Source organism: Staurois parvus, unplaced genomic scaffold (genome assembly GCF_062004578.1).
Source record: "Staurois parvus isolate SC_StPar_1 unplaced genomic scaffold, SC_StPar_1.0 ptg000153l, whole genome shotgun sequence".
Lineage (NCBI taxonomy): Eukaryota > Metazoa > Chordata > Amphibia > Anura > Ranidae > Staurois > Staurois parvus.
The window spans coordinates 16,178,759-16,202,653 of NW_028317949.1; the positions used below are offsets into that span (position 1 = coordinate 16,178,759).

At 40.1% G+C, this 23,895-nt stretch overlaps 1 protein-coding gene across 1 annotated transcript in view; it reads right to left on the reverse strand.

The window, feature by feature from the left end:
• Positions 1–23,895, reverse strand: part of LOC149463734 (cadherin-9-like) — a 332,295-nt gene that overhangs the window by 258,668 nt on the left and 49,732 nt on the right. The window contains exon 2 of the mRNA XM_089674842.1: positions 9,442–9,708. Coding sequence (XP_089530968.1) covers positions 9,442–9,663 — 222 coding nt within the window. The 5' untranslated portion in view covers positions 9,664–9,708. The remainder of the gene's footprint in view (positions 1–9,441; positions 9,709–23,895) is intronic.

Sequence of the window (23,895 nt, forward strand, 5' to 3'; positions counted from 1 at the left end):
CAGGCCGGGTCGGTAACTGTGGTGGCAGCGTGGTACAAAATCAGCAGGCAGAGGAATAAACAGGTCACAAGCCGGGTTCGTTAACAGGAGATCAGAACGTGCAGGGTTAAGCAGGAGAATGGTCAGACAAGCCAGGGATCAGATCAGGAGACAGACAGAAAATCAGGGTCAGGCAGGGTCGGCAACAAGACAATCTACAAATCAGGAACTTCAGGAAACAGGTAAGACCATAAGGCACTTGAGCATTGCAAGAGCCGGGTTTAAATAGCCCGCCCGACTCCTGACAGGCACTCCTGGGTCCTAGTGCTTGCCCGGTGCCGTCATTGGTGACAAGCGCGCCTGGGTCCTAGTGCCTGCCTGCCTGTACGTTTTGTCAGGATTCTACGCATGTGCAGATTCAATCGCCGCGGCGATCTTCCCATTCCCTGACACTCTGTTGAAGGTAACCTCCAGTCCAATGCCCCTAACCCTTTTTTTCAGCAACATTCATTTATTCAGCATGCCTAAAATATATCATGCTAAATTAAATTTCATTAGCTTAAAATGGCTCTCTATAACTCATTGGAAATTACAGTAACATTTTCAATACAACATGAGACAGAGTGTAAAAAAAAAAAAATCTTCGACTGCAACTCCATAGGAGTTTGCTGATACTGCAAATCATACATTACTACCACCCTGCACAAATCACTCCCCTTGTATCATGCAACCTGCAGTATCTCTTTGTGGGTGAGTCTAGAGGTCTACCTGACTGCCCCTTTAGCAATAGATAATGCTTTTATAGATTACATGTAATACCCAAAAACCATATTGATAATCTGGTAATTAAACATTCCTTGAAATTATGGGACCAGGTGAAATACTCAGGTAGGTTACAATAATTATATATGCCCATAGCTACCATATGTTACAACCCTTCCTTTATCCATGGTTATCATGGGATGTTTCATTGGTAAAATTTACATATGATTTGTTGACATTGATATGCCAAGCTTTAATACACTATGTGTGCTCTTCCCACCACACTCCCCCATTAAATTGTTTTGGTACCTTGAATTCCAGAATTACATCACTGAAAACACTGAAAAATACAGACTCACCTCTGATTATCACTCATTTTGAGCACATTTGTCACAGTCACCCACTAGTAAAGGGTACATTCTTTCTACTTTATAAATCCCTACTAGAAAGTGACTGTCAGGAGCATCTATCACTCCTGATCCTTCACAGCTGCTGGTCTCATTCCAGCATCCTGGTTTTGGCTAGTACGCATTGCATACTACCACATAATGAAAAGTGTACCTTAACCTCCATAGCGGTCTGATCATGTCCATATTTCTGTGCTCAAAGCGGTACATTTTTTTGCATGGAAATATGTATTTTTTTTATTGTAGGCCTGTAATTTTTAGGAATAACTCACTGAAATCTGTCCGAACAAGAGTCTATTAAACATCCCGGGTATGTTACAATTTGAAACACGAAATCATAAATTATAATTTAATAAATAATTATAAAAAATAATAATATAATAATAAATTTAATTCAATAATATAATCAAACCAAAAACACTGAAATTTGAAATTGAGCGCAAAGTTCGAACATCACTGAGCAAAGTCGCAAAATCGTTTTCAGTGTCTGACTTGACCTAAAGGGACGCTTTTTGGACGCCATGGACATTTCTCAGTTTCCAGGCAGAAAGAACAGTAAAAATGCAGGCAGGGCACAGGACAAAGCACTAGGGACAAAATATATGTGAAATGGTTTGATACAGTAATGTTTTGCTATCCGATTTTAGTGTATTTAGTGAATGTCACTTTTTGTCATTTTCAAATTTCCCGCCGTTCCGTCCCCCGTACGTCCCCACGCTCGCTGGGGATGGAACCCAGATGACAGCTGCCGGCATCCGCCGGAGGACATTACAGGGGACACTGCAGGAGGGACATCGCGGGAGCGCAGGACAAGGTAAGTTATCGAGGGATCCCAGAGCAGCGCCATATGGTAAGCCCGAGAGTAGCTCGGGGGTTACCGCTTGTGGTACTGAAACTTTACCCCGAGCTACAATCGGGAATACCGCCAGGGGGGTTAATATGAAGCCCTCTAGAGGCATGCTGTCACTGCTGACAGGGCTTCCATCTTCACCTGGCCTTCCTTACGGGCTTGCGGGTTCCAGCAGTTTGAACGGTCATGCTGTGAATCACTCTCGTGCATGCACATGAGAGCCATGATCGTGGCACAGCGCTCCCATAGGATGGCATACTTAGTATGCTATCCCTTCAGTGTGCAATACGCATGCACCGGTGATGTCACTGGATGCAGAAGTACTGAATACCTTCTAAACAGTGCACATTTAGAAAATATTTCTTGTCCCTACAGGTAAGCTTTATTATAAGCTTACCTGTAGATGCAAGTCACCACTTTAATATTTTAAAATATGTTTTGCTTTCAATACCTAAATAATTAGATCTTAAGAAAGTATTACAACCTGAATTTATTTGAACTGAGTTCCTGATTACTATCACTTAAAAGACATAGGTAGAAACAATTCAGTCTTTAAAAACTGTTTTATCTTTGATTTGTGAGCAGTTGCATCAGAAAGATGAGATTGGATCTAGATTCAGGCAAATAGATTTGCTAGTATCTAATAATCACCCATTTCAGGCTGTACATATTGTACTTCAAAATAATTAGGTGCATTAAGCATATCTGCTGGCAGTCACAAGTTTTAAAGGATTTTTACCAGTATGATTAGCCTATACATTCAGCATCTGAAATACAATTTGCCAGCATCTGTATTTTAATTAAAAAAGAATTCCAGGTATGGATATTTTATACATATCCACAATGACCCAGCTTGGACTATTGTAACTAGGCATATACCATACCTGACCAATGCCCATAGAAGCTGGAAATCACTGAATTAGACACTGCATTTTGGTGCAGCATTACATGACCGCGCAATTGTCAGTTAGTGACACACAAACCGCTTATGTAAGCGCTTCCTGACCGCCCTATAGCATAAATACTGCTACGGGGTGGCACAGGTTCGCAAAATCACATATATATACATGATTTACGCTCCCGTGGTTTTCACGCCCCTCCCAGATAGCATCAGCTTGTCCGTCAGTACACCAGTAATCACATTTAACCCCTTGATTGCCAGGAACATGCTCATACACAATAAATCTCCATTGCTAGCATAGTGTCTGAATGGATCATTATCTTTGATCAGAGCAGCACTATACCAGCGTTCACATTAGTATAGCATTCCCAAAAACGCAGCATTAGCGGGATCAGCCCCGGCACCTGCCAGCACCTGCATTTAGTCCCTACACATACCCCCCCCCTTCTCCCCCAGCAAGTGCAGTGTCAGTAGGTCACTGTCACTTGATACATTGCACACAAAACCGCAGTGTTGGCAGAATCAGGCCTGATCTCTGTTAGCAATTGCCGGTAAATTTTGATGACTCTCATATGCAGCAGAGTGCCAGTACTAGTGCTGCGCTACCTTTTGGTGAATTGGCAAGCACCAGTGGCCTAGTACATCTTAGTCTTTCACATACCTCTTAGATTGTAAGCTCCAAGGAGCAGGGCCCTCCTAACCCTCTTGTATTGAACTGTATCGTTGCTGTATTGTCACCCGTTATATTGTAAAGAGCTGAACAAGCTGTTGGCCCTATATAAATCCTGTATTATTATAATAATAATAATAATAATACCAGGACTGCAGTATGACTTGGTGACGTGGCGAGTCCCATAAGTTCAGTACAAGATGGTGCAATGGCGAGCACAAGTATTATCCCGCAACCACCAAGAATTTGCACACAGGCCCGTAGAGCCCCTAGTATCCTTCCGGATGTGCTTGCAAATCCCAATTTGCAGCCCACAAATTCTGCAGCACCCGTACTTCCCCCATTCACTGCCAACCCGTTAATCAGGTGGAACAGCAAATTTAACTACTCCCCTTGATTTTTTGGAGCTTTTTTTCACTAAAGATCTGTATGCATTGATTGTGGATCAAAGCAATTTATATGCACAACAATTTATTGCCGCCAACCCAAATTCAAACCTTGCCAGACCATTCGCATGGAAATTCATTACGGTTTCCGAATTTAAATTTTTTTTGGACCTAACCCTTAACATGGGCATTACTAAAAAAAATGAGTTCCGGTTGTATTGGTCCACAGACCCGATTCTTCATATGCCCGTGTTCTCTGCTGCCATGACCAGACATAGATATGAGAGTATAATGTGTTTTATGCATTTCAACGACAATACACTATGTCGTCCTTGAGGTGACCCTGAATTTGACCGGCTCCACAAAATTCAGCCCCTCATAAATCACCTTAACCAGAAATTTGCAGATGTCTATACTCCCCAGCAAAAAATTTGCGTTGATGAGTCCCTCATTCATTTTTCTGTCCGTCTTGCATTCAAACAGTTTCTCCCCAGCAAGAGTGCCAGACATGGGGTCAAGATGTAGAAAACCTGTGAGAGGGCAACAGGCTATACTTATAAGTTTCAGATGTACAAGGGAAAAGATCACGTGGAGCCCCCAGATGCCCAAACTACATAGGGAGTAGTGGCAAGTTGTTTGGGACTTAGTGGCACACTTGAATAAAAATTGTTCACGTATAAGTGTTACCCCATATGGAAAAAGGATGACACCATTTAGACATTTGTACAATCTTGGAACTAGCGCATGTGGCACCGCGTGACCTAATGTATGCCCACCATTAGAAGTGGGTGGATGCAGGGTGGTATATTCTAATGGTGGGCATACCACACACTTTTTCTGGAAGAGATTTCTTATCTTTTTTTCATTCATCCCACAGGCTGCATACAAAAAAAAGAACATAGCATATATACCCAACAAGGACCAGCGACGCACTGGTATATCACTGGACTTTGAATGGTTATACCAGGATGATGCCTATAGCTGCAGGCATCATTCTGGTATAATTTTTTTCAGCCGGTGATCGGCTTTCAAGTAAAAGCAATCCTAGTGGCTAATTAGCTGCAGAACTGCTTTTACAAGCAGTGGGAGACGATGCCCCCCTCCCCCGCTGCCTTCCACGGCCTTCTCGGGCAGTCCTGTGCCATCAGGGGAACCTGAGAATGCATCCAATGTTTCTGCCAGCTGACCATAGAGCTGGGAGACCAGAATGGTGCAAATCATCTCTAAAACCTAAGAAATCAGAAGCTATGAGCATTTCATCACTTCAGTTTCACAGGATATAAACAGCTCTATTTGTAAATTGGGAAAGCATCTGATCACACTGATCTTGGTTTGATTAGATAATGTAAAGGCAGAGGCGATATCCAGAGTCTGATAGACCCCAGATTTCTTAAAAAAGAATATATGACAATGCTCATTGAAGTTATAGGGGATATGTGCATTCCCTGTGATGGCATTAAAAGTGATAAAAAAAAATGAAAAAGGGCAGTGTAAAAATAATAAAAAAATCAAAATAACTTAAAAAAAAAGTACCCTCGCCCCCCGCGCACCTGCATTCATGAGCGTTGACTCTGTGCCAGTATGGAAACAGCAGATGCACCATGCATGTGAGGTATCGCCACGAACGTCAGGTCAAGTGCAGTAATTCTAACACAGACCTCCTTTGTAAATCTAAAATGGTAGCTTGTAAAGGCTTTTAAAACATTGCCTATGGATATTAAAAACGTATGCCGTTTGTCGCCATTGTATTTCTCTATCATTCTCTAAATCACACTCCCCCTACAATACTAATAACTTTAAGGTCTATTATAAAATTTTATCTCTTTTGTCAGCTTTTTGTCTGCTGGTTACTCAAACCTCTACCTCTTTTCCATCAATGATACTTCAGATATTTATTTCCTCTTGCCATTGGCACTTCTGACTGACATCAGATATTTATTTCCTCCTGCCATCTGTGGTTCTCCATTTCTTTCTTTACCCTATTTTACAGCTTTATATTATATTGATTGTAAGGACATTGTTGACCACATTTTTTTCTTTTCTTTTATACACCACCAACACATCCTAATAAACTTTCTCTCATCAGAGTTGCCAAACTAAACTCTATTATTTTACTTATTTTTATATAACTGTTATCATTTTAATCATCACAGAATTATTCATATCTACATTTGAGGTGGAATGTAGAAAGTGACTAATGTTTGGGTTCCAAATCCAAACCCCATTAAATTCAATGGGAGTCATATGTTAAATAACAGTAACGGACATTTACGGATAATGGTCACTTCTCCGGGGGACATGTACCAAAAAATGTAAACATTTTGTTTGGTAAGGAGCAGTGATTTAATAAAAAAAAACATGCCTAGGGATGTTCTTAACCAACCTGTATGATATACTGTATGTAACCTACTACAACAAAACTGCCATTTACAAAGAAAAAATGTTGTTTAAATTGCTGCCAAATTACAGGTTTAGCTCTGGTGTGGATTTGAAGGAACCCCATGCAAAAAACCATCCCTGGTAAAAAAGGGTAGCTTGCAGAGGAAAACGCACTTTAAAAGCACCTTGTCCCCATATTGACAAGGACAAGAGCCTTTTCCTCACAACTTCACAACCCTGGCTTAGTGGCTGTGGAAGGCCTAGATTGTAAGCTCGAAAGAGCAGGGCCCTCGATCCCCTCATGTTTTGCATTGTATTGATGTTGTTCTGTCACATGTTCTGTCCCCCTTTGTAATGTACAGCGCTGAGCGAACTATTGGCGCTTTATAAATACTGTATAATAATAATAATAATAATAATATAATAATACTGGGTACTTATTGAAATCTGAAAGCCCCTTCAATGATAATGGGGGAACCTAGATCCTTCCCCTCCATGTGGACGAGTACAGGGTACATAGTATCCCTGCTGATTCAAACAAAAAAATTAAGAATTTAACCATTTTTGACAAGTCCTTAATTTAAAAAAAAAGCCCCACAATCTACTGTACATCCATTGTCAATTACTCCATCCAGAAATGCAGATCCACATACATGATGAATGATGCCTGACTACCATTAATAGAAAAAAAACCTGCCAGCTGACAGGCACTAAAAGTAGTAAAAATCTAACATCCAGTGCTCAGTTGAATCTCAAAATGTTCTCAATATAAATAATTTATACAACAACCCCCAGCAGCTGGAATGGCCCTGTCCCCCTGGACATGTAAACAGCATGATTAAAAAAGTATGAGTGCTCTACTGTCAAAACAGTGATCTCACTCAAAAGTAAAGGCAATTATGTTATATGGTTTTTGTGCCCATAAATTAGGGCTAAAAAAAATATTCACACTTTTATGCAGCTATTTCTTCCCACCATTGGATACCATCTCTGTGCTGTGCAACACATAAAAATTGAGGCACATGCATGGCCACTGAAGATGCCAGACATTTGAACCAGGAGCCACACCCCAGCCATTCCAGGCTCCTGCTCGGCTTCCACAGCACACAATAGGAACTGGGACAGTCCATCCTGACCTGTGGATATCTTAGGCAAAATCAGGTGCCAGAAATATTCTCCATCACCTCTGCCTGAGACGCTGCCTCCCACACTACAGCACACTGTCTCCAGAACTGCGTCCCCGGCCTCAATTTCAGATTATATCCCAATGGATCTCCAGGCTCCTCCATGTCCATGGAAGACACAGAAACCTCAATCAGCTCTTATACCTCCCTCTTCCACAGCTGCATGTTTAACCCCTGAAGTTTTGGATGAAAATCTGCATACTTTGTTGCAGAATATACCGTGTACTCTTTCTTTGGAAATGGGCAAAATTTCCCAGGAAATGAGGGGGAGATAATCTATCCCTAAAGTATACAATTTCTTGTCTCCAACTACAACAGGAGGACTTGGAAAACCAGGAAAGGGAACAATATGTGTGTATACAGGGAATCCCCAAATCTGTTAGAAAATCTCCAGTTATTTATAATGAACATATTTTACACCTTGGCAGTATATATTCCCAACATTGACTGGCACATGGATTGTGCACACAGCTCCCTTGACCCTAAACCCCCAACACAGGCCAGACCGCATGACCAGATGTTGTTATCCATTTCCATTACAATATAGCAAAAATACTCTTACTTTTCACTTGCAACAAATCCATGATGGATTTTAACCACTTAAATACAAGGTACTTTTACTCTCTTCATGCTCAGACCAATTTTCAGATTTCAGTGCTATCACACTGTGAATGACAATTGTGCAGGGCTGCACTGATGGGCTCTGAGGAGGCTGCAATGATGAATATTGATGGGCACTGATGATGCTGCAGTGATGTACACTGATGGGCACTGATAAGGAAGCACTGATAGGCACTGATAGGTGGCACTGATGGGCAATGATCACCTGCACTGATGGGCACTGATGAAGCTGCATTGATGTTCACTGATGAGACTTCGCTGATGGGGAGGCACTGATGGGCACTGATAAGCTACACTGATGGGCACTGATGAGGCAGCACTGATGGGCACTGATAGGTGGTGCTGATGGGCTCTGATAACCTGATGGGCACTGATGAGGCTACATTGATAATCAGGGCACTGATGATCAGTGCCTTGATTCAGTGTAAACAATGTATTCTCTGTACCCTGTCAGACTGGCTGGTTATTGGCTCTCCTTTTCTCACACAGAGTCAGCATGTGAAGAAAGGAATACTAATAACTAGTCTTTTTACACATGACCAGCTGTGATTGGACACAGCTGATGACATAATAAAGGGCCACTGTGATTTGCCCTTTTATTTGATCTGTGATCAGCTGTGTCCAAAGGACACAGCGGTCACAGAGCTTACCCAATGCACGCCCTAGAACTGGAGAGCCATGACCCAGCACTGGAGAGCTGTCTTTCGGCTATAGCATGGTCATAAAGTGGTTAAAGGGGAAAAGTTCCAAATCTACATAGACCTCTCCCTTATAACCCTGGCCAAGAAACGTAATCTGAGGCTTATTACTTTTGCACCTTCAGCATCATCGAGTGCCATACCATTGCGACTTACCCTTTAGGCTCATTGCTACAAAAGGTAGCTCCCATGCAGACTTACGGCAAGGTGAAGCATTTCTTAAAAACCTGTGCCTGCCGCCTATTTCAGAAGAAGCTTTGATCTTGATAACTTTACCCATTCAATTCTAATTGACATCTCAAGACACAAAGTTAAGCATAGGGACCATTTGAGTATACAGCACCAGGCCACTGATAAAACCTACTGATCTGTGCAATAAAAAATATATATATATATATATATGTATATATATGTAGTTTGCAAAAAACACTAATAATCAAAAACACTATTTATAATATTCTCATACTAAAAAACTGTTAAATGTGAGAAAATAGTAAAACTTTTAATAACCTAATAGAAGTTTGCTTACTTTTGATATGTATGTTCATGCTTCAATTTTTTTACTGCTTCACAGTTATTAAAAGACAGAAAAATAAGTGCTTACCTTGCCAACATATTGTGTATCTGAACCTGTATACTCTTCAAGTAAAAAAAATTGATTCCACATCCATCCTCTTTTTGCCCGATGCAACAACTTTATACTATCTTCTGACAATGATCGTTTTCTCCAGTCATCATGTCTTTGTGTTCTATCCAAAGATGTCGTGTGAATCATAAGAACAAAATAGGTGCACACAATCAAAAGTAAACTAATGTGCAACTTCATTATTTGTTGATGAAGAAATATCCAATTTTCTTCTACTATAGACACCTGAAAAAAATAAGAATTGAATCAGATTTAACAGTAGGCTCCTCTGCTATTTAATCAAATTCTATATTCATCAATCTATGGAATAGTCAGTATTTTTTTATTCTGTTACTGTCTATTTTCAAATCAATAAAGCTGGCAAGAAAATTGTCACTAAGATAAAAGTTATTCATGCAGCACTCAGGAACCTTGGAAAAAATATTGCTTTCTATTACAATTTTATTATTTAATATGTTACCATATAAATTGTAGCTTGTGTAGTATTCTGATATTTGGGAATATATTGAAACCATGGAGTGTATTTCTCCACATATTACACTACTCCCAGCTTGGCAATTGGTATTAAGCTGGCCATAGACTGTTCGAATCTCGACCAGTTTAGCAGGAACTGGACGAGATTTGATCCATGTATGGGCAGGCTGAATGTACCCAAGTTGGTTGATCAGTCAATTTGGGTGGAACCATCCTGCTGGATTTTTCATGCAATTATCTCTAGCGGCTGTTATAGCTGTTAGCAATAATCACTGTCTTCACACAATAGCTCAGCGAGAGGGATTCCTCTATCAATACTGACTGTACTGATAAGGGAATCGATGGTTGCAGAAAATAAATTTGCACTGTCTATGGCCTGCCCTACTGTGAATAGTTTTGTACTTCAAAGGTCTGGCCATTGTTTTGTATCCTTATCCGATCTCACATGGGTTTTAACCACTTCATTTCTCACACTTGTTCACCCCTATTGACCACAGCAATTTTTATAATTCTGCCATGGACCTGTTTTTTCAGTGATAACTTTGTCATTACTTAAGAAAACAAGGTAATACATTTATATTGATTTTTTAAGGACAAGCTTTTTTTTGTAATTATTGTCTTGCAGCAACAATTTTTTTTTGCGATCCTTAGACAATTAAATAAAAAAATTAGCAAAACTAAACAAAATAACTTTTTATTTATTTGACCAGTGCTAGTAGTGCAAGTTTAAAAAATAAATAATGTTACTGCAGATAAAAGTATGCATTTTATTCAGTATTTTGTCCTATTTAAAATTAAACTAAAATTATGATTCTGTCATGAAGCATTACAAAGTTATTACAAATTAGGTAAAGTTTTTTTTTTAATTTTGTACTTTTTTAAATGTGAAATGTGTAAATATATGTTAAATGTGTAAAAACAAACAAAAAAAAAGGAAAAAAAATAAAGATTAATGGTTAACCGCTTCCCGGCTGCCCTATAGCAGGACTACTGCAACAGGGTGGCAGGGCTGTGCAAAATCACGTATATATACGTAATTTTGCATTTCTAGGTAGAGGGCATGCGAGTGTGCCACCCTATTCACGCCACCATTGGCAGCTACAGCTGTCGATCACCAGGTCCCGTCCGTAGATTCCCTAACAGAACCCAGTGATTGCTGAGGAACACAAACAGGGGAGAGGTCTGTATGCAAATAACACAGATCTCTCCCCTGTCAGCACCAGCATGCTACTTTGTATTGCTCTGCATAGCAGTTTCTCTGACCTTCTCAGTGTACACATTAATCTGCCTTTGATTAAACAGAGCCAAATTGCTGTGTACTGGGAGGGGGGAGCAGGGCATAAGGACTGGGCATGCTACTCATGTCCTGTGTACAATGATTTCCTTTTTTTGGTTGTGTGTGCCAAATTCTAGAACCTTATTTAGATCACCCAATCAGGATGGGCCCCATGTGCATTTGTTAGGTGTAGTTACCAGTTAGTGAGCATTATATTGGCCACTGTACAGAAAGGAGAAGGGGAATAATGAATTGTTGCAAAACTGTGCTCAGTCTTTATCCTGGGACATAAAAGCCCTCAGTGTGACCTGACCTGAAGCTGGGAGGTAAACTAACTCTATACTTGTACTTTACATTGTGTTGTAAATATGCTTTTGTGTGTAATTTGTATGTAGCATGTAGCCCACCATACGTTTGCTGCACATTGTGTAAATATTGTTTTGTGTGTTACTTGTAAATATTATGCAACCCTATCAATAAGTGTATATTGCAGACTAAACAATTTTTTTTGTTCAAGAATCCTTAGATCTAGGTGTGGTTATGTAAATACTTTTAGAATGACTGGAGTATATTCACGTATACACTTAGGCTAGTTCAGGGGCGGACTGACCATTTGGAAACTCAGGCACTGCCCGAGGGCCCAGGGTCAGTAGGGGGCCCCATGAGATGCTCCTGGTACCCTTTTCATAGGCTTTTTTGAGTTTGGGCAAGGACACAGGGGCCCCATGATCCCCATGAGTTGTCAGTCCGCCCCTGGGCTAGTTAACTTGTTGAATGTGCTATTGCTAGTCTTGTTCAGAAATATTTTAATTGATTGCAATAGTTACAAAGGCACACTAATGAAGGATTTTCTTTTGAATGCTAACAATGAGCATTGAGTGCTCTATATGCTTGATATACAGTAGAAATGGCCTATAACAAATAGCTCTGTTGTGTCATTTGCAGTCATTTTTTTTCTTACCCATAATATACTAATGAACACATAACTTTAGTTGTATATTTTAAAGACTAAATATAATATAGAATGTGCTCATAAGGAGTTCAGATTCATGAATATGAGAATGAAGGGCTCTGGTCAAATATGTCTATGCATGATACAGTTTATTCAAAATAAATCAATAAAGCAGTGTATCTGGTTGGATGCACTTAGACCAAGTGGGATTTATTCCGGGTAGAGAAGGACTGGATGATGGACTAAGAACAGTGTTTATCCTGCAAAAGAGTGGAAAAGAAGAAGTACCGGAGATCATTTTATCGGTTGATGCTGAAAAGGCCTTCGATAGAGTAGATTGGAGATTTATGATAGATAAGTTGAAGACACTAGGAATTGGGCGCAGAATGATGCGGTGGATAGAAGAGCTATATGGCAATCCATCAGCCGCAGTGAAGGTAAATGGATCATTGTCAGGATTTTTTAGGATGTATAATTAAACTAGACAGGGATGTCCCTTATCCCACTGCTGTTCGTGATTTCCTTGGAACCGCTATTAGCAACCATAAGAAATAGTGTAGACGTTAAAGGAATGTGGATAGAGGACATCAAACATAAAGTGGCAGCATATGTAGATAATATGCTGTTCTATATTACGAACCCTAGATTAACATTATCAAACTTGATGAGAAGATTTAAAGAATTTGGAGAGTTACCAAACCTGAAAATGAATCCCTCAAAAAGTGAGACTTTAACCACTTGCCAACCATGCTATAGCCAAATGACGGCTACAGCGCAGGTGTCCAGTTCTGGGAGGGCGTAATATGATGTCCTCGCAGAATGCGCCCTCCCCCGTGCCCTTGGGGGCACTCACCCAGCGATCTCAATGATCGCTGTGTCTTATGGACACAGCTGATCACATGATGTGGTAAAGACCAATTACAGTGGCCTTTTACCATGTGATCAGCTGTGTCCAATGCCAGGAATCAACTGCACTTTCTTCACGCTGTCACAGCGTGAGGAAAGTACTGCCGGTAACCGGCAATTGTCAGAGGACGGATCAACACCGATCATCAGTGCCCACCAGTGCCACCCACCTGTGCCAATCAGTGCCCAGCAGTGCCACCCACCGTTGCCCATGAGTGCCTAGTAATGCCACCTACCAGTGCCCAGCAGTGCCACCCATCAGCGCCGCCAGTCAGTGTCTAGCAGTGCCAGCAGTCAGTGCCAGCCATCAGTGCCTATCAGTGCTGCCCATCAGTGCCGGCTATCAGTGCCCATCATTGTTGCCTGTCAGTGAAGCATCATCAGTGCAGCATCATCGGTGCCAGCTTATCAGTGCTGCCTATCAGTGTCCATTAGTGCTGCGTATCCGTGCCACTTCATCAGTGCTGCCTATCAGTGCCCATCAGTGCTGCCTATCAGTGCAGCCTCATCAATGCACCTCATTGAAGGAGAAAAATTACCTGTTTGCAAAATTTTACAATAGAAACAAAGAAAAACTTTCACTTTTTTTGCTATTTTTTTGGTTATAGTGCAAAAAATAAAACACCCAGCAGCGATTAAATACCACCAAAAGAAATCACTATTTGTGTGAAATTTTTTTAATAGAAATGTTGCATGACCGCACAATTGTCATTCAAAGTGCAACAGCGCTGAAAGCTGAAGCTTGGCCTGGTTAGGAAGGGGGTATAAGTGCCAGGTAGGCATGTGATTTAAATATAATCGTCCCAAAGACTGCAAAACACATCTTAAAAAATGAATTTCCATTTACATGGAGGGGAAAATAACTAAAATATTTTGGAATAAAATTAACAACGCTTATAAAAAAAAATCGAGATCGGGTAAATTATATTCCACTAATAAATGAGATGAAGGATGAACTGAGGAAAACTCCCATGGAAACGTTATCCTGAATAGGTCGGATAAATATCATTAAGATGATCATAGTACCAAAGGTTTTTATACAAATTGAATATGCTTCCAATATATCTACCAGGATCTTTTTTTTAAGAACTCTTAAAAAATTATACTGAGATATGTGTGAGCTAATAAAAAACCAAGAGTTAAATATGAAGTTTTATGCAGTAATAAATAAAAGGGGGATTAAACATGCCAGATTTTAAGAGATATTATAATTCATTGTTATTATCACGAATTGCAGATTGGATACACAATGTACGGGTGAGAAGTTGGGTAAAAATGGAGAATTCACTTAGTAAGGCCATTAGATAAGATTATTTGGATACCACATGAGTTCCGCAATTTGGATGAAGATACAAGCACGTTGACACGCAATGTATCAAGCATTTGGGATAAAATGCACAAGCAGAAGGATTGTAAGTTCAATTCATTGTCAATCCCGTTGGTGGGAACTAAGTTTTTCCCACCCGGAAATGATAATATCTCAGGGGAATGGATAAATGATAGAAATGCATGTTTAAAAGATATTGTGGATAAAGTGGTTTTATGTTCTTTACACGATTTAAAAAATAAGAAGGAAATATTTTTTACACTGGATGAATTGCAGTATTATCAAATTATGTTGCAAAGCTCCCACAGCCACTAAGGCCTGAGGAAGAAATGTATCCTTTGGAGCATCTGTTTAGCTCAAATGGAATACAAGGGCATGCTACCTCTAGGATTTATAGAATTGAATTAGATAGACCAGTGTCCCAAAGGTTTTAGAAGAAGTGGGAAATGGAGTTTGGAACAAAATTGAATGAGCAATAAAAAAAAATGTTTAGACTAACACAAGGGGCAGTGAATATGAATATAGTTGAGATGAATTATAAATGTCTAGTAAGATGGTATATTACTTCTAATGTGATGTATAAACTAAGGCCAGAGGCCTCACCCAAGTGTTGGAGATGTGGAAGTAAGGGCACAATGGCACATATCTGGTGGGATTGTCCTAAAATACAGGAGTTTTGGAAGGAGATAATGTAATATATACAAGAGATAATGAAGATTAGTGTACTGTTAGACTGGTGGGTATGTCTATTTCACAAATCAGAGCTTTCGGTGAAGTAATAAAGATGAGGTATTGTTCCATCTTTTAAATGCGTCCAAAAGCCTTATTCCTAAATACTGGCAAACAATAGACCTCCCAAACATAAAAGATTGGATAGATAGAGTTGAGTATATTTACAAGATGGAAGAATTTTACCATATAGATGAGGATAAAATGGAAAATTTTAAAAAAGCCTGGGAAGGATGGTATCATTAAAAAAAAATCAAAAATATATCTACAAGTGGTTGGAGTGTAATGGAAAAAGAAAATAAATAAGAGCATGGGAAAGAGAGAAAGAAAAGTACAAGAAAGGGGAAAAGCAGGCTAGAACAACAATAGAAGAGCAAAAGTAAATGGAAGGATTAAGAAGAAGGGGAGGTGTTTCGGGGGGGGGGGGCGGGTAAACAGGGTGATGGGAAAGATAATGATTGATGGTTTTTTGTACAGTGCATCCAGAAAGTATTTACAGCGCTTAACTTTTGCCACATTTTTTACACATTTTTATTTTTAATAAATTGCAAAGAAAAAATATTTCAAAATGAACTTCTTTCACATTGTCATTATGGGGTATTGTTTGTAGAATGTTGAGGAAACAAATGAATTTAATCCATTTTGAAATAAGGCTGTAACATGATAAAATCTGGCAGAAGTTAAGAACTGTGAATACTTTCTGGATGCATTGTATTTTAAGATTCATAATTTCAACAAATCTGCAAAATATATTGGAGTTGATTTACTAAAGGCAAATAGACACTTCCAGTTGCACTCATTTTCCCCATAGCTCTGTGAATGCTGTGAAGCTTCACTGTGTACAGAATACTCAATCAAGTGCAAGGAGAATTAAAAAAACAAAATGCAGGATTACATGTTTACTAAGTTCTGGGGGAAATAAGTGTAGTAAAATCAACAGTAAATAGTATTTATATAAGTAGGATGAAAAAAAGCAGCTAATTTTTCAAAATAACATACCGTATTTTTCGCTCCATAAGACGCACTTTTTCCCCCCCAAAAAAGGGGGGAAAATGTAATTGAGTCTTATCGAGCGAATATAAAGCGGCTGGTCCGGTATTTCTGCCGCCACCATGTCAGAATATTGGGCCGGTCGCTCAGCTCTTCTCTCCTGCAGGACCTTACCTGTTCCTCGCTCCAGCGCTGTACAGTCTTCCTGCGCCGGCTTCTGTGACAGCCGGGTGCCCACTGCGAATGTGCGAGAAGCGCTGCGCTTTGTGAATGGTCCGGTGTCTTCTGGGACACATGACAGGTCCCAGAAGGTGCTGGGCCATTCACAAAGTGCAGCGCTTCTTGCGCATGCGCAGTGGGCACCCGGCTGTCACAGAAGCCGGCGATGGAAGAAGAGGGAAGGACAACTCTGCGGAAGTGGGAATGGGTACCTGTCAAATTCAGGTACCCGCTCTCCCTCCCTCCCCAAAGGTCCGCAGTCTCTGGTCATCCCCTACACTGCCTGCAGTCTCTGGTCATCTGTACTGTGTCCCTAGTATTTTCCCTGTACTATGTCCACAGTCTCTGGTCATTCCCTGTACTGTGTCCGCAGTCTCTGGTCATCTCCTGTACTGTGTCCGCAGTCTCTGGTCATCTCCTGTACTGTGTCCGCAGTCTCTGGTCATCTCCTGTACTGTGTCCGCAGTCTCTGGTCATCCCCTGTAGTATGTCCTCAGTCTCTGGTCATCTCCTGTACTGTGTCTGCAGTCTCTGGTCATCTCCTGTACTGTGTCCGCAGTCTCTGGTTATCTCCTGTACTGTGTACGCAGTCTCTGTTCATCTCTTGTACTATGTCCGCAGTCTCTGGTCATCTCCTGTACTATGTCCGCAGTCTCTGGTCATCCCCTGTACTGTGTCTGCAGTCTCTGGTCATCTCCTGTACTGTGTCTGCAGTCTCTGGTCATCTCCTGTACTGTGTCTGCAGTCTCTGGTCATCTCCTGTACTATGTCCGCAGTCTCTGGTCATCTCCTGTACTGTGTCCGCAGTCTCTGGTCATCTCCTGTACTGTGTCCGCAGTCTCTGGTCATCTCCTGTACTGTGTCCGCAGTCTCTGGTCATCTCCTGTACTGTGTCCGCAGTCTCTGGTCATCTCCTGTACTATGTCTACAGTCCATTGGTTCAGAATATTTTTTTTCTTGTTTTCTGCCTCTAAAACCCAGGTGCGTCTTATGGTCAGGTGCGTCCTATGGAGCGCAAAATACTGTACATAAATAGAAATTAAAGTGAGTTCTCACGCTATGATAATTAGTTCAGTTCTCCTATGGAATGAGAGGAAATATAATTTTCTTACACAGTATGGAGACACCACAACCAAATGGAAGTCTAAACTCTACCTATACTTCACTATGGAAAATAAAGAAAAGAGATTTTTTTTATCTAACGTCATTATGCTTTTCAATTAAAGATCTGCAACAAGAAACTGCAAACTTTCTTCATTTAAAGGTAAGTTCTGTCATTTTTCCACCTGGGTACGATGACAAAACTGGACAGCAACAAAATTGTGGCTAATAAGTGTTGATACACTGCGGGCTAATCTGGACAGAACAATGATGATTAAAGCCTGTTTGTTAAGGTACCTGTTGCACATTCACAAAACAGAAGAAATAGAAAGAAGCTCCAATACCAATTTACAATGCTGTAATCTGCAATCCATGCAATGTTTGGGACTGGGGTGCCATTGTTTTACTTTCCATTTCCCATGTGATGAGTGTTTCTACCAAGATGTGTACCCAAGGAAACAGAGAAAGTTTATGTCTGTATCTTCCATGTGATTACAGTATTTCCCTTTGTGCTTGGGACAAGTGAAACCTGATATATTTGACCTGGCGCTTAATCTGAGCCTGAGATGAAAAACTGCTTGCCCAATTATTGGCAGAGCATCAACAAAGTGGCTTTTCTCTTACAGACATTACTATCTGAAGGTACTTGGACTGTGGGCCTATAAACAGAGTGATATTGGACTGAAAACGTCAAATTTATATCTTATCAGCCTGATGGACTATAGAGGGAGTAACTATGTGGTTTGTTGAAAAGCATGTAATCTCTGTGCTTGGTGTAAAGAAAATGTAAATATTAAATAATAATTTGAGTAGAAAAACAAATCAACAAACCAGGCAGCAGCACACACAATATCCACAAGCAGATATTAAACAATGATGAACATACAAACGTGTTGCACTAGCCCTTTAAATGTGTAATCACATGTTTTTATTCATGAGTAAAGACTACCTCACTACACATGTGCAAAGCAATACAATTGTGCAAAAACAGTGCAAAAGAGACACATGCAAATTAGATAAATACAAATAATAATGCTTATAAAAATATCCATCATCAAACAAACTGATAGGAATGGTTACATTCCTGTCAGGAGCTGCCATAACCCCATTTGACTGAGAGGGATCCCTATGGAGAAGTTTCTTCATTTACAACGCAATTGCACATCCCTTGAGGACTTCCATCTTATTTAAGAAAGTACCCTTCCGTACGGACAAAATAGCACAGAATTTAGTGGAAAAAACAAAACGCCCATAATTATCAAAGGCTTACAGGGTCTTTTTTCTATGTGGGGGATTTGGGGTGTGCATTCATAATTTAATTACATGTTCCACACAATGTATTTTTTTTTAAAATTGCACTGCTCATGCAGCCTGCAGTAGATTGATAGGACTACACAAGCACTGCCAACAGCCTAGTATTGCAAATAAAGAATGTTGTGCCACCCAAATCCCTACTAGACCCTTATGCAAGCATGTGGCCTGGCTAGCCATAAAAGAGGGGCAAGAGTGAACCCTCCTCCTGAACCACACCATGCCACATGCCTTCAAACTGGTGATACCATGCCAGAGGTGCCTCCGGGCAAACCACCTTGTGCCCGTGTTGATGAGGATAAAGGACTTTTCTCCACATCCCTGGCTAATGGAAGTGGGAATCTGTGTGTGGGAGGATTTGAAAATCTGGAAGCCCCTGGCTATCTACCCCCCCCCCCCATGCCAATTTGTAAAGAATAATGAGTACATAGTACCCCTAGGTACTCATTCACAAAAAAGTTTGAACGCAGATAAACACACCACACATTACAAAAAGTCTTTTAGTTTAAAAAAAGAAAAAGCACAATGTAAACCAATTGGTAATCATGTTGTTCAGTGATGCAGGTTCTCATAGTTTATGATAATCATTAATACAGAACAATGATCTGATCTTGACGTACTCCACAACACAGCAAATCCCTCACAGCTGAATGCAAACAAAGTGGTGGGAGCTGTCTGATATCATTGGCTAAATATGGTCATGACCAAATTTAGTCATTTACATCTCCCAGGATGCTCACTAACTTGATTACAAGCCAGCAGACAGCAAAATAGTGCTTGCTAAGTTGTCTTTACCTCATCAATGATTTTCACAAGTGGGGTTTTGGTTCACATTGTCTTGAGTGGGTGTCCTTTCTGCACTCCTTTCACACAACTCCTGTCAGGCATTAATTTCCTTCCTTGCCTATCTTAAGAGGAACAAGGCAGGATTATCCCATTTTAATTTTGTAATCTCAAAAGAATCCTTTGCCCAATTGATACACACCAAATGTAATAGTTATTGTCTTGAACTAGCAGGCATCACCCATATCTAAACCCCTACACCTCATAGATACTATCCATTGCTGTACTCATTCATTAGGCCTCACTGTCAATGACACAAAGTCTAAGGCCCTCAACATCTTCTTTCCATTCTCCGTGTTGTCCCTTCTCCAACAATCCTTTTCATTTCAATGGATCCCACATACTGGGGTGATAATCTAACAAATTCCTATAATTAACTTTACGCCTCCAATTGATCTACCTTTTTATTGAAGCTGAATGTTCTTATGGCTGCATGGACCAAATACAATATTTCCATCAAAAAGACACTTTTACCCAAAATGCTATACTTTTTAGGTCTTTTCGATATGAGTTGCACCCTGTATTCTTAGATGCCTCTAAGCCCACGTCAAGTGATTTGTATGACAAAACCTTGTACCTTGTACCCTAAATGCCCAGAATCCTTCACCTATTGGTATCTTCTTGACTTCACCTGCTTTTATAATTTCTAGGCAATGGATGGCCTTAAAATATTTCAAATCCCTGGAAAGTAGTATGACATCACTTCTAGGGTACTATTTTTTTTAGATCATGGATTATATTCTCAAAACTGCAGGGCTGCTTCTCCCTAGGGAGTGTCTCACAGTAATGGAATACAAATGGCACTATGATCCACTTGTATTTGAGCCACCCAAGACTCATCTTTCTTCTGGACTTTTCTATAATGATCCAACATCTTCCTCTCCTTCTTCAAATGTGGTGAAGGGGCTCTTTGGATTAGGGAGTCTGGCAACAGATATGGTTGATGACATAATCATGTCCTTTTAACGTGGGTGCATTAGGAAATTATTTTAAGTTGTCTAAGCTAGTTTGTACTTGGCCCCTGCCTGTTTTTCTACTTATGTATCCAACTATATCCTTAGATACGTTTGTGCTTGCCCATTCCATGGCCCCTATTTACAAATATGGTGGCAATTACCAATAGTTTCTAAATGTTGCAGGTTTTCTTTCTTAGCAAAAGGCTTGATGAAATTACTACTAACCAATTTAAGCAGCTCAAAATGTTCTTCATAGCTCTGTCTGAAACAGGTAATTGCAATAAACTCATGAAATAAAGTTTCACAGCACATGAATAATGGTTACAGATAAAAGGAAAGCAAAAATAAATGATACCATGGCAAAATTAGACATGTGCAATTTTTTTCGGTCCAAATCTAAATTCGGACACATTTTTGGTTATTCTGAGATCATATTCTTCTGAATAACAATACTAACACATTTCATTAAAATGTGCTTTGTTTATTTGTTTTCTAACAAATATCACATTTTCAGAACAATTCAAAATGGTAAAAAATTTATCGAGCGATCCAAATTCTGTGAGAAAAATAGTTGGTTGTTAAGGAGAGGGCCTGGAAGCCGACCGCAGCATCCTTAACAGCTGTCAGTGGTTTCCCCACTAAAAAAACTGAATTACAATCAATGAAAAATGAGGGGGAAAAAATGGCGTGGGGTCCCCCCATCCATACCAGGCCCTTCAGGTCTGGTATGGATGTTAATCACTTCAGCCCTGGAAGGTTTTCCCCCCTGTGTGTATTAGTAGGTTTGTGTGAAAGTTATAGCTTCTACTAACTATGGTATCTATATTGGAATTTACGCAGCTTTTACTTTCTGATTGGCACATTTCTTGAGGTGCTAAAATGCCGGTACAGTACAAAAAAACCCCTAAATGACCCCTTTTTGGAAAGTAGACACCCCAAGGAATTTTCTGAGAGGCATGTTGAGTCCATGGAAAATGTTATTTTCTGCCACAAATGTTTGGAAAATTATTATTTTTTTTTTACACAACGTTGTCGCTTAAATGTTATATTGCTTCCACATGCCATGGAAATATGAGGACTAACATCCCAACACACATTCTGCTACTTCTGATACCACATGTGAGAGACATTTTGGCAGCCTAGCCACATTTTCCAAAAACTTGTGGCAACAAATGAGATCTGCAAAATACTCACCATGCCCCTTAGCAAATACTTTGGAATGTCTACTTTTCAAAAAGGGGTCATTTAGGGGGGTTCTTCTACTATCCTGTAATTTCATGGACAACATTAGAAGCTTATGCCACACATCAACCACTCTTCTAACCGCTTGAAGACCAAGCTTTTTCTGATACTGTTGTTTACATGAAAATACCTTTTTTTGTTAGAACATTATTTTCTATATATTTTTTTATATTCAAATACTTTTTATTAACGTTTTAACATACAAAGAAAATGTGTGATAGTCAATCATAACTGGTTCACATTTGAGAAAAGTAACATTAAGAGCATGAACTTGAATAGGTTGAGAAGTGATAGTTCCCCACCAGGTGGCCGGGGAGCCTATCTTCCTTTACTTATATACATGAGAGGTATGCTCAGTGTGTTGTGAACTGTTCAAGGAAACTGGTGAGATATAAGGGGGGAAAACCATAGGATTTGGGGGGGGGAGGAAGATAGGAAATAGTAAACTAGGAACATATGGAAGGGAAGGGAGAAGCACCTACTCAGTGTGGATAGGGAGCCTTGTGCTAATATTGGTAGTAATCAGATTATTGAACATTTGGGGTTGTTTAACCAGCGTGACCATTGGGTTGTAAATTTATGAAAGGAGAAGTTATTGAGTGCTGTTCTTCTTTCCATCTCGCATTGGAGATTTAGGTCAGCTATAAGATGGGACAATGAGGGGGCAGTGATGGATCTCCATAATCTGGTGATGTTGGATTTTGCAGCTGCTAAGATGTGGATAATAATGGTGCGTACAGTTATAGGAAATGTGTCTATTCCAATGTGGAGAAGCGCTAAGGTGGGGTTTGGAGTAACTAAAGTACCTGAGATTGAGGAGATTATCTGAAATATTTTATTCCAGTATGATTTGAGTGATTTACATTCCCAGAGTATGTGAAGAAGTGATCCTCTTTCTCCACAATGTCTCCAGCATGTCGGCGAGTGCTGGGGGTAGATTATGGATAGTTTGGTTGGGGTTAAGTACCAGTGATGTAGGATTTTCAAATAGGTTTCCCAATGGGAGCTACATTTGGAAGCTTTAAAGGTGGTGGTAAACGTTTTTTCCCAGGTGTTTGGGTTTATTGTCTGGGAAAGATTTTGTTCCCAGTTAATTAAGGAGGAGGTGTATGTAGTGAATTGCATTTCGGTTATGAGTGAATAGAAAGTCGAAATTCCTTTCTTAGGGTAATGTAGTCTCTGGAAAAAATGTTGTGCAGTTGCAGGAATTGTTATTTCAATTGGAATTTTTGTGGAGTGGGCTATTCTTATATAGGTAAATTTTTCTTTGTCAGGAAGATGGAGTTTTTGTTAGATAGCGGAGAAGGGGTCTAATTTATGGTTTGTAAAGATATCCCGGATATGAAGTATACCGAGGCTTTTCCATATTGATATGTTTAAATGAGGGGTCAGGAAATGCAGTGATGATAAGGGGGTTGGGATTTTCACGTTACTTTTGTTTGTTTGAGTGCGGGTGGAGAAGTCAAGCCAAGCATTAAGTGAAGCCTGTATACAGGGGTGTGTTTGTAGGGTTTTAGGTTGAGCTGCTCGGGGTATGAATAGTGTATCTGTTATTGCTTGTGGTAGGCTCAAGGAGGTTTCCAGTTTGGTCCAGATCTTCTCCTCAGTAGGATGCCACCAGAAGAAGAGCAGGTCCAGTAGAGCAGCTTGGTAGTAAAATTTTAGGTGTGGGAGACCCGCTCCACCTCTAGAGGGTGGGCGTAGTAGTAGGTTCGTGGAGCATCTGGGTCTTCTATAGTTCCATAAGAATTTGTTTAGTGTGGTTTGAAGTTTGGAGAAAAAGGTGTGAGTGACTGGAATAGGAAGTGTCCAAAAGATATACAATATTTTAGGTAAAATGCACATTTTCATAGTTGCTACTCTTCCTAGAGTCGATAAAGTGGTCGTGCGTAAACTTTTTAACTCTTGAGGAATGGTTTCCAGTAATGGTTTGTAATTAGTTGCGTAAAGCTGGTTGGTAGTTGCGGTGAGTTTGATCCCTAAGTAGGGTATGCCATTTGTTTCCCAGGTGAAGGGGAAGTTTTTGGTTATTAAGGTTTGGGTTTCAATAGGCGTATGTAGATTTAGTATAGATGATTTGGGTTCA